The following is a 12,418-nucleotide window of genomic DNA, read 5'->3' as shown; positions in this document are numbered from 1 at the left end:
CAGAGTCCCACCACCGCCACCATCTCCTCGCACCCGCCTCCTCCCAAGTAGCTGCTGCTTAATTCTCCTTCATTTTAGTAGTTCCCTTGCCTCGCACAAGGGCTGGTCGAGGGTGCTCAGAATCTGGCTACTTTCCTTCCTTCCATCTCAGTCTGAGCACGAGGGTCTGTCTCTCCTCAGGACCCTGAGCGTCAGGACCAGCTCCTCGCTGGGCTGCTCCGCGCTGGGCAAAGGCAGTGCCGAGGAAGCAGCTAGCCGCGTGTCCCGCCCTTCGGGGAGGAGTGTGACCCGAGAGTTTAGATAGGAGGTGCCTGTCTGTCTGCTACACCCGGCGGCTAGCCGAGCTTCCTCTGCGGCTCAGCCTCTCCTCCCGAGGCGCGCGCTGAGCAGCTGGGGGCTCCTCTGCACCCGGACGCTGAGGACCTGGCCGTCCCGCAGCCTCCACTCGGGCCCGCGGGCCGCCGGCCATGAGGCAGCCGTTCTACCGCTGCCAAAACACCACCTCGGTGGAGAAGAGCTACTCGGCAACGATGGGCTGGTTGCTCTTCAGCGCGGGCCTCCTGGGCAACCTGCTGGCTCTGGGGCTGCTGGCGCGCTCGGGGCTGGGGTCATGTCCGCTGCGCTCGCCGCGCCCGCCGCCTTCGGTCTTCTATGTGTTGGTGTGTGGTCTGACCATCACCGACTTGCTGGGCAAGTCCCTCGTGAGCCCCTTCGTGCTGGCAGCGTACGCGCAGAACCGGAGTCTGTGGGGGCTGGTGCCCAAGCCAGGCAGCTCGCTGTGCCAAGCCTTCGCCTTCATCATGTCCTTCTTCGGGCTCGCCTCGACGCTGCAGCTCCTGGCTATGGCCTTGGAGTGCTGGCTATCTTTGGGGCACCCCTTTTTCTACCGACAGTACATCACCCTGCGCCGGGGTGCACTAGTGGCGCCCGTCGTGGGCGCCTTCTGCCTGGCTTTCTGCGCGCTGCCCTTCGTAGGCTTCGGGAAGTTCGTGCAGTACTGCCCTGGCACCTGGTGCTTCATCCAGATGGTCCACGAGGAGCGCTCTCTGTCGGTGCTGGGCTACTCAGTGCTCTACGCCAGCCTCATGGCGCTACTAGTCCTCGCCACCGTGCTGTGCAACCTGAGCGCCATGCGCAACCTCTATGCGATGCACCGGCGGCTGCAGCGGCTTCCGCGCTCGGGTACCAGGGCCCGTGCGCAGCCCAGCGCCGGTGAGAAAGAGGCTTCCCCGCCGCCCCTGGAGGAGCTGGATCACCTCCTACTGCTGGCCCTCATGACCGTGCTCTTCACCATGTGCTCCCTGCCTTTAATTGTGAGTCGCTCCTCGCCAAGGCTGAGGGGGCGTGGAGGGCGTCCCGTTGCGGGTGCGGGACGGAAAGGATGGGACGTGTTGGACGTGGTGCAAGAGAAGGTGCATCCTGGGCTAGGAGGGTTTGTTGCTGCGCTTCTCAGATCGAGTTCCCTCCCTTGACAACTGCGAGGAGATATAACCCAATTTGTTGAGTGAGAAGAGGGAAAGTCAGAGAAAGGAAGGGAGAGAGAGTCCAGTGGTGCCTCCTCAGCCCGGAGAACTCCACTTGGCAGAACTCCAGTTGGCTCTCATCTTCCTTCTGGGAAGATATGAGCTATTTTTGTGCCTCAGAACTTCGAGGAGCAGAACTTGGTTTTTCTTTGGCAATAGGAGTCCTCTCCTACTTCCCGATGGCTAGTTAATGTTTTATTTCGTTAGACCTGCCCACGATTTTAGTGGCATCAGAAATGGGAGAATGGCATCTGGGAGTTCTTCTCCCAGGAGTTGGCGTGGGAAGAGAATAAGGGGAGGTGTAATCTTGCTAGAATGGTTTGCAGAGGTGAGTGACTAAACGTATAGGCTTGGTTTTTAAAAACTCATGCGTAAACTTTGAGGAGTCTGGACCCTGTTTCTGGTGCTGCTCCCGCGGGCAGTAGTGGTGACAGAGGCAGAGAGGCTGTTTGGACAGGCAGATGTGAAAGTAAGTTTCAGCCACTGATGTTTTGATAACCTGTCTTGACAGGTTGGTTTTGTTTCTATCTTGGCAAGCAAGGCGACATGAAAGCCATTATCTCGGGTTTCAATTTAGTAACGGGGGTGGTGGAGGAGATTAAATTACCCCATAGTTTTGAAGGTATTTCCTCCTGGGGTCCCAGCCAAGACACCTATGAATGTGGCTGAGGCTTGAGAAAACTTTTTCAGTATCACTCCTCTTCCTCTCCCTCATCTCCCAGTGCAATTGTTCAACATGAACAACATTTAAACAAATGCATTGTCTTTAGAGTCCTGAGACTTTCGTGAATAGGAGCGTTAAGTTTCTCATGATAACATTGCAATTTTGGATGTTAATTTCAAGGATGGATAAAGGTGATATGATGTGATTTTTCCTTAAATGAAGACCTTAATGTCAGGCGGAAAGAGTGATCTGTAGCATCATCATGCAAAGTTAGGATCAGAACTCCCCCAAATAAATAAATCTATATATATATTAATTGATATGGATGTAGTCATAGATATTTAGCAGTGGTTCTCAAATTTTACCATGCTCAGAATTATCAGCAGGACTTTTAAAACACAGATGACTGGGCCCCATTTCCCAGAGTTTCTGATTTAGACATTTCTGAAGAATTTTTATTCTTAACAACTTCCCAAGTGAAGTGTAATCTGCTAATCTGGGGATTACATTTGGAGAACCATGCTCTAAAGCAGGAGTTGGCAAACCACAGCTCACAGGCCAAAACCGTCCTGCCCACTGTTTTTGTACAGCCCTGGAATTAAGAATATTTTTTACAAATGAACATTTGCAATCAATTTGATGACAGGACACACGAGCTCTGAACCAAATACTATTCTAAGAAAAAAAAAAAGACTTTTATTTTTCTCCTTAGTAGACATGTATTACAAAAAATTGTACTTTTATTGTTGTTATTTATTTATTTATTTATTTATTTATTTATTTATTTTAGGTGAGGCAACCCTTGGTTGACCTCACAGATTGCAAGGACCTTATCAGTTTACAATCCCTTATTTTTTTATTTTTTATGCCTGCAGCACCTGGTCTTCCTAGGTGGTCTTCCATCTAAGTACGAACTAGGCCCAACCCTGCTTAGCTTCCGAGATCAGATGGGATCGGGCTTGTTCAGGGTGGCATTGCCGTAGACTATTATTATTATTATTATTATTACATTTTTAATTTCATCAACAAAAGTTGTGGAAATGTGTTTTCTCTCCTCATATATGTTCCTACCAAATATTCACTATTTGCCTTTTAGCCCATAAAACCTAAAATATTTACTGTCCGTCCCTTTACAGAAAATGTCTGCAGACCCCTGCTCTTAAGACGTATTACCTATACTGTGGTAAAAGCAGACAATACCGAACTGCATGGATATTGTGTCCTGAGTTCAAACGTTTTAGTAAGAATAATCAGAAAGCAGCATAATACAGCGGAAAGACATTGCATTTGGACATATCTCTAAAAAGATGTAAATAACTCATACGGGTTTGTGAGGACTGACGGAAATAATGGATTTGAAAATGATTTCCTAAAAAACTTGTAAAGTTCCAAAGATATGCAATGCTGACAACATTCTTACAGGAACTCCCATTTTCTAGAAAGAATAAGGGCCTCAGCATCAGACATGGATTTGAATCAGGCTGCATCATATACTAGCGATGATAATGGCTTATTTACCCTTTCTAACCACAGTTTTCTCATCTGTCAAATGAAGATAATGTACTTGCTCTGTAAGATAGCTATGAAGATTTGAAGTAATATATATCAAGCACCTGACTAGGTGCCTGGCCTAAAAAAATTAGTATCACTATTATTACTAATTATTATTTCCTTTTATTATTATTGCCTTCTAGACATAGAAAATTAATTAAGAAATATGGTCTCCTCAGGAGATAGCATTATATTCTAAGGCAGTGGTTCTCAAACTTGTTTTATTCTAAGGACCCCTTTTTACTCTTAAAAATTATTAAGGAACCAAAGAGCTTTATCAGTATTTATCATTTTAGAAATTAAAAATAAGGAAAATTTAAAATATTATTGCAAAACTAGTTAACAAAATTTACTTCTTGTGTTTTTGCAAAGGTGCAAGGGAAACTTTGGAATTTCACAATGATTACATGAATAATAAGATAACTACAGAGATTATGGCAGGTAAAACAAAAAAATATATTAAGATCACGAAAGTACTAAGAACAGTCTCTGAAAATGCACATATGTATTTCCTAAAGCTACTACTTAGAAAAGTCTAGAAAACACAAGATTACACAAGTACATATTCCATTAGCCTGGGCGTGATAATGTCATCACACTCACGTAGCCTCCGTAAAACTCACTGTAGACCTATGAGAGGATGAAAGTGAAAAAGGCAAATAATGTCTTTTTTATGAATATAGTTTTGACCTTGCAGACACACTGAAAGAGTATTGGAGACCTCCACACTTTGAAAATCGCTCTTTTAAGGAATCAATCTAGTGACTGGAAAAAATAAGGCTGTATGTGAAGGAGGGAAAAGACTTTTAAAAAGATCTTTACTCATAGCACAAATATTGTATTTCATTAAGCCAGTGAAAAGGTTGTTGGAGTATCATTTTTAAAAATATAATTTATGCTGTAATGTTGGATTAAAGCAAGATTGAGTTTTTGATTTCCTAATTTGATACAGTGGGAAGAAAGTATAGAGAATACAGGATGAGCTTTAGAAGCAATTTGAAGCACATTCTCTAATGTGGATAACACACTTTCATTAAAATTATTTTTACCTTAGAAAACCATAGTTGCATGGAGGTTGGTAGGGGAACAGGGATGAGTGAGAGTGGGTGTTCGTGTATAGATTAGACGTATTACTTGAGAGATCTAGATAGGTAAAGATAAGTACGATCTTGTGTAATTGCATTAACTACAAAATGCATGTAGTTAGAGAAGTAACAGAGGACAGCCTGCGTGTATTGAGATAACTCGTGTGTGTGTGTGTGCGTGTGTGTTTCATTTTGATGCAGAAAAAGTGAGTGGTATGCTTCTTCCAAAGTAGGCTATCGGAAGCATATAAGGAATGATAGGCAGGAGCCGGCCCAGGGGAAAGAGTTGGAAGTGGCTTTAAAGAACTAGAGCAGAGGGCGATGTCTAAGGTGTTGTGATGGATGGACTGGACAGAACAGGGCATTAGGATCAGCAGAGCTCTGGGGAACAGAAATACTCCAAGGTAACACTCCGGCGAATTGGCAATAGCAACATTTTTTCATGGACTCCTAAATCCAACAGAGGGTGCTCTCCTCACACTGATTTTCTTTATGTAAATTGAGCTATTTAAAAAATGCCTGGTGTATATTGAGGTTATTCCTTATTTTAGCAGTTTATGAAGTATGTCCTAGAAAATACTATTGATTGACAGATATTTTTGAAAGTCTAAATTGTCTTCAAATTGATATCTTGTGAGAATTAATAGAATATACACTTTGATCACTGCCATGAATGAATCTATATTTTTAGTAAACTCAAAACATAAAAATAAATTACATTAAATTAAAAGGCCAGGTGTAGAGCAATACATTTCTAATACAAATCAAGTGACTTGAAAATACAAATAACCTAAGAATATAGAATAGAATCGACTTGGGTAAATACTGCATAGAAATAAAATTGTTTTAATTATATAAGTACTATTTAGTTACCCAGATCCCAATTAATCAAGTATTCTTAAATAGTTGGAATTACATTGTGTTGCACTGCACTTTGAGGATAATGAAGCAAATCTAGAGACAAACTCACATAAAGCGTTTGCTTTTTAAATTAGCTGAGGTACATAGCTGTTGTCATCTTTACCCATTCAGCATATATCTGTTACCTACAACATTCAAAATCCTATCATTCATTGTGGGGATGCAAAATGAGAAAAACATCACATCTGTACATATAAGCTATAATACCAGGAGTAGGAGGGAATGATTAGGGTCATAGGGATTTTAGAGAAGGAAAAAAGTCACTCCTAATTGATAAAGTAATTATAATATTTAATTTTTGAATTCTTTTATATGCTAGGACCTGTTGTCAATGTTTTACTCATAACATCTTATTCGAATTTCATAACAGTCCTGGAAGGTCTGTACAATTATCTCCATTCTACAGATGAAGAAGCAGAATAACTTACCCAAAGTCACACAGCCAATGACCCAGAAAATCAGACTCTAAAGCTGGTGTGCTTAGCCACTGCTCCAAAGGGGCTTTCTGAAGGGGGTAATGTTTGATGCCGACCTTGAAAGGAGGTAGAATTTGGAGATGCAGTCAGTTTCCACATCTGTAAAACAGAGATAATGATGATACTTCCTTCATGGGATTTTTGTGAGGAAGGAATGAAGTTTTCAAAGTAAAATGCTTAGACCAATGCCTGGGAACATGGGTATTAGTCATTATCATTACTATTAGTATTATTAAGCAATGATGATGGGAGAGGACTTCCAGATATGGTATATCTTCCTAAGTGCACTAGGTGCACTTAGTAGCTGAGCCCACTGAAATGCTCTCTGCAGCAAAGAGTAAAAAGGCAAGGAAGTGATTATGGGAAGACACATCTTCTCCAGCAGATATTCCTTGATTGCCCTAAATGGGTCTGGTCTGTGTACTTATTCATATCCCCCACCCCCACCCCCCGCCGACACACTAATGTTGAGTTTAACTATCCCTTTAAAGTCCATTTTGTCCAATTATGGATTTAGAATCTCAGTAGGCACAGGGAGTATAACAGCATTGAGAAAAAGTGACTGGCCTCCAGCAGAGTAGGAGACAGTGGTAGTGCTTGTCTAGACAGCAGAGTTGGCTGGATGGCAGGAAAAGCCACGGGGTAAGGCAGTTTGCATGGCTCTGAGGAGGCCACAGAGACCTCAGGGAGGATCAAGGCAATAGGTTTGACTGGGCACAGGTAAGCAGGCTCATATTTCTATGCATGTTTTTTTACCCTAGTCCGAAAAGAGGCTGTCGACCACAGAAAGGTAACCATCTCTGCTAAGTCATTTACATGAGTTGAACGAGTCCTTTTGCAAGTCTCCTGCCTTTTCCTAGTATGTCCTATCTCTTCACATCAACTAAAAGCTTCTGTTTTGTTAATGTCTCTATACATGCGACATGTCATAAGTGTGACTTATTTCTGAGCTAACTCATAAGAGAGAATAGGAAGCAGACAGGAGAAAGAAAGGAGAACTGAAGAGAATATGGGAAGGGAAACTCTGTATTAATGGAAGTGTGGTGACCCTGTTTGTAACAGATTCAGTGAACTGGATGTGTCCCATCTTAGCTCTTCCCCTGAATGGCCTGGCAGGGACATGGAAACTCCAGTGCTCACAGCAGGTTCAACAGCTTCCAGGGGCTTAGTTAGACAGGATCTCTTGGGAGTCCCTCACTTACACTGAGCCTCCCAGGTCAGCCTTGGATCTTCCCGGCTCCTCACTTGCACCCATATGCTGCAGCAGCCTTAGTGGCTTATAAATTTACCAAAACAGAATATTCCAAACCAGGCTGCAAGGTTCTTAGAGAAACGTAATGTGTCCTAAGTGAACTAAGTGAATGTATTGCTGGCATCAGCCTTTCGATATTATAATGGAATGTTTTTCTTTAAAATAGTATCAGGCTTACTATGGAGCATTTAGAGCTGTCCACAAGGAAAACGAAACTTCTGAAGAAGTCGGAGACCTCCGTGCCTTGCGTTTTTTATCTGTGATCTCAATTGTGGACCCTTGGATTTTCATCATTTTCAGAACATCACGATTTCGGACGTTTTTTCACAAGATTTTCATAAGGCCTCTTAAGTATAGAAACTGGTACAATTCCTGCCAAACAAACGTGGAATCCAGTCTGTGATAATGTTTTACAGTCTCTGGTAAACTGAGGAATGTATCACTTTCTGTCAAAGAACCAAGACAAAAAAAAAATCTTACAATTTAAATCCTTAAAAGTTATCTCCCATAACAAAATATCTAAATGTATTGGATATCTTAACAATATATTGTCACTCTATATTTACGAACAATTTCAGTAGATTTTTTTAAATTTCAGGTTATTAATACTGATTAAAATTTTATATATTGTAAACAATGTTATAAGTCCTAAAGTTATGATATTGTTTAAACATTTGTACTTGGTGTCCCTAATATTTTAGAGAGGTTTTTCTGAGTCTCTAAATCCAATAGAAACACCACCGTTTACAATTGTGATGGGTATTCTTAAAATTTCTTACCTATTCATTTCTAGTGAAACCTGATTTGTTTATTTTGTATCATAATTTCCCCTGTTTAATTATTTTCTTTGTCAACTGATCTAAGTATACCTGGATTATAGATGCTCTTCAGAGAAGTGAGGTGGGAAATACAGCCAAATTAGGAGTATGGAGGGGCCTTACCCAGCCAACATCTGGAAGGCGCTCATTGCCTCACATGGAGAAGAAAGCTATAAATAAGTAGATGCAAGGCAAGATGTGACTATGCCCACAACCCAGAGGAGAAAAATTAATTTTTATCTTTTGAAGTCCAGTTTCTTATGTGGTGAAGCAGGAATGTTAGTAGGAATCAAAATTTGAGAGTGGCTATAAAAGTATTGTTTCAATTTTTGGCACTTCCATTTCATAGGTTTATCATATTAATTAATTCTTTGGGGAAGAGATTTGTGCTTCTTTGAAAAACAGTGATGTGTGACTTGGCAGAGAGCTGTGTTTACTACCACCTGTGGTTGTGTGAAGCGGCAGGGTGACCTGCACAACAAAAAGCCCACCCAGGACTCAGTAGACCTCAGTTAGGGTGGTGGCAACAACCTAACATCTACCCATTCACAATCATGTTCTGCTCCTTGTGGAGACAGTAAGATCTTACTGAGGTTTCTGAGAACTATGCACTTTGCAAACTGGAGCAGAATGGGCTCAGCTGGAGCACAACTGAGCACTTTAATTGTACATTTAAACGTTTACGAAGATTAGCAACACTATGACCAAAAGAGAAAAGTGGGGAAAATATGGCTGCAGCTGTTCAATTGAACAAGAGACTCTGAACCCAGCTCGCAGGTAAGAACATTCACCTTTAGTAAAAGAACAGATAGGGGACAGTAGTGGGGTTTCATCATCTCTAGAGCCCCTTTGTACCCCAACACATGCAGACTCTGAGATGGAGAGCCAGCTACAGTCAAATATACCCGAGACTCTCGTTTAGCCATTCCCCTCCAAAGACAAGAGTATGTGCCTTATTTCTAAATTAGCAGCAACCCCATTTTTCACCTCTGGTTTATCTCAGTGACAGTTTTAACCTGGATATATACGTGTGTCTTTTTTGTATAGTAACACTGTGAAATGGCCAAATTAGGAATAGGTGAATTATAATTTGAGAGTATGATGTGATGAAAAATGTAGTCATGTTCAAAGTTTAACTTTCATATGTATATTTAGTGCATAAGTATATAGTGTTTTATTGTCAGTGCAAGTACATCTTTTTTGTGATCTCCTTTTGAAAGGTGTATTATGATCATTGTCAAGGTAATTTGAAAGTCCCCAGATGAATCAATAAATGTAATTTTATAATATTTTGCAGAGGAGGAAATTACTTTCTTTAAAAAAAGAAAAGAGTTTAGTTTTCTTTTTTTAATACACGATTTCTAGCAATGTTTCGTTCTCTAGCAGTTTGATAGTGTGAATTTTTGTAGGCTATTCTATTAACACTTATATTACTTTAAACAAGTCTGCATTGGTTTATCCAAGGACTTAGTAATCCTTTCTGTTTAATACCACCCTGATGAAATCCATGTTAAGGTAAAAGTCAACTCTTCAGGGATCTCTATTGACTTATTCATTAGTTGATTCAATACGTCTTAATTGACACATACCATGTGCCAGGCAGTTGGTTAGGTGCTGAGGAAAAGAATACATAAAACTCACTGCTGGCCCATGAGTTGCTCATTGTCCAGTAGGGGGAGACATGCACATAAACTGTTACAGTAGAGGATAGAAATCTCAGTTGTTAATGTGCAAACACAGTTCTGTTAGAAGAGGAGGCCTGGACTAGCGGTGATCTGTGGGGCTGTCAGAACTTCACAGTGAGAAGATGCTTAAGTCCAGTATTGAAAATGAGTAGGAATTTTGATTCCAATTGAAAGCTGGACAAAGGGCACAAAGAGATAGTTTACATAAAAGGAAATATATATATATACGTAGAAAAATTTCCTGCCCGATCAGAGAAATGAAGAATTAAAATCAAATTATCAAGGACCAAACAAAAAAATTATGACTCGCAGTAACAGAGAGGCTGTTATTAAGTAAGAGGAACGTTCATGTTCCCCTGGTGAGTTTGTAAATTTGTCCACATTTTCTTAATAGCAACTTGACTGCATATCAAAAGCCCAAAAGTGTTCTTTTCTACTGTTCCAGTAATTCCACTTTAGAATTCTCTCCCAGAAAATAACCAGAGGGACTATACTCATTATATGCAAAACTCTTCTTTATAGTATTATGCATAATAATAGCAAAGAAAAAAATGAAAAGGAAACCATCTAAATGACCAAAACAAGGGTTAAACAAATGCTTCAGATATATATGTACACACACAAACATTATGGAAATTAGGCAACCATTAAAAAAAGATTTTTTTCAAATCATTTATAAAAACTGAGAAGAAAGTTTACAGTGTAATATTAAGCAAAACAAAAAAACAAAAAAAACAAAAAACATGATACCAACAATTTTAAGGTATGATTCACAAATATATAGGCATAGAAAATACTTTGAAAAAATAAATCAAAGTGTGAACCAACTACCTTTTTTAATGGAAATGCTTTCATAATTCTTTGTATTTTCCAAAATGTTTTAAAATAAGTTCAGGTTTCTTTTACATGAAATTATATATTTTTAAAATGAATAAAAATGGACTGAACAAACAAAAGGGAAAGGCATGAATGAAAAGCTTTCTAGTCTAAAGGAATATGTACAAAGCCAGAGGAATAAAGGAGTGTGGCATGCCCAGGCTTAGTTCCTAGTTCTATCGGGCAGAATTTGGGGAATTATGAGCAAAGGTAGAAAAGAAGTTGAAAAGAGAGGCAGGTTTCACATCATAAAAGGTGTCGGGTGCAGTGGTTGGAGCTCTGTGAAGCCTGGATACTCACTGATGACTTCGAAGCCAGGATGCCATCAGAATGGAGTTTGAGGGAGATCATGCTGGTAGCACGGACTGTGGATGGGGCAGATGGGGCCGTCAGGTGAGGTGAGAGTGGGTGTGCTGGGGATCTGCGCAGTCGTGCAATCAGTGCGCTAGACTAAGGTGCTAGATAAAGAAGTGAGTAGGATTGAAATACAGCCCCAGCCCTGCTTTCCTGACTGTGGGCTTCATCAGCTCAAAGGCAAGGGCTCCTTTTTGTGATTTTTCTAGTTGTAGGAGAACAAAGACATCATATATGCAAGTGTAGGAGTGCCCTGCTGCAAAGGAGGGAAAGAGGTGAGAAGGAACTGAATTCAATCAGCAGGGAGGGAAAGATGAATTGCATAGCTTTTTAGTAGGTAGAGCTGATGGGAAGGATTCCAACTTATGACTCAGTCATGCCTTTTGTTCTTCTTTCAGCTGCATATATTTGATCATTTTCTGCTTCTTAATTTCAAAGTTTTAATATTTTCAGGAACAAGTTAAGAAAGGGAAAAATTCTAAAAAAAAAGTCTCTCTCAATTTTTTTCCCACATGTCCAGTGTATCTGTACAGAAAGATTGCAGTACTGAACACAGTGAAGTTTCTGGGTTATCCCTGAATTTTGATTATATACTACTCAGCCAAGTTCATACCGGGCCAGCTATTAGGAATGTTCATTTCATTCCAGAAATTCATCAGGCCAGGTGTTCCTGAAACTTTAGAGGAGAGAAGGAATCCTACTAATAACAAGCACTTGGATGACCCCAGAAGTCACTAGGCATGCAGGCTTCCTGCTCATTTAACTGAAGATCTCCGTGCTCCAGGCCAGTGCTTCTTCAAGCTCATGGCCTAAACAAGCAGCAGCAGCATCACCTAATATATACAATCTCTGGCCCCACCCAGATCTACTGGATCAGAATTTCTGGGGGTGGGGCCGGCAAGCTGTAGTTTAACACACCTTCCAAGTGATTCTCATGTATGTTAAAGTTTGAGAACGACTAATGCATGCAAAAAAAAGAAAAAAGACAAGAAACCAAAATATGCAATAGACTTCATTCATGTTTCTTTGAATTCTGGGTCTCAGATCTAATCACTCACACCTGACTCCCAGGAGCATTTTATCTGTAATGTTCTTGAGGCGGTTGTCAGCATTTACATACAGGCAGCCATCACTGATTCTTTCACCTGCTCAAAGCACTGATGGCAGTGACTGATGAGCCTTTGGTCCATGGAGGGAAAGATGCTCCCTGAGA

At 41.0% G+C, this 12,418-nt stretch overlaps 1 protein-coding gene and 1 pseudogene across 1 annotated transcript; one reads left to right on the top strand and one right to left on the bottom strand.

Moving 5' to 3' along the window:
* The first annotated feature begins 390 nt into the window (after nt 1-390).
* On the top strand, nt 391-8,032 carry PTGDR (prostaglandin D2 receptor). Its single transcript, XM_011385488.2, has 2 exons — nt 391-1,313; nt 7,639-8,032. Exons 1-2 carry the CDS (start codon nt 468-470, stop codon nt 7,873-7,875), a joined length of 1,083 nt encoding a protein of 360 aa, XP_011383790.1. The 5' UTR covers nt 391-467; the 3' UTR covers nt 7,876-8,032.
* On the bottom strand, nt 3,054-3,172 carry LOC111735945 (annotated as a pseudogene).
* Nucleotides 8,033-12,418: the final 4,386 nt, after the last annotated feature.

This window comes from Pteropus vampyrus, unplaced genomic scaffold (assembly GCF_000151845.1).
Source record: "Pteropus vampyrus isolate Shadow unplaced genomic scaffold, Pvam_2.0 Scaffold15, whole genome shotgun sequence".
Taxonomy (NCBI): domain Eukaryota; kingdom Metazoa; phylum Chordata; class Mammalia; order Chiroptera; family Pteropodidae; genus Pteropus; species Pteropus vampyrus.
Note: the sequence above shows the minus strand (reverse complement) of the source record. Positions and strands in the feature narration are given on the sequence as shown.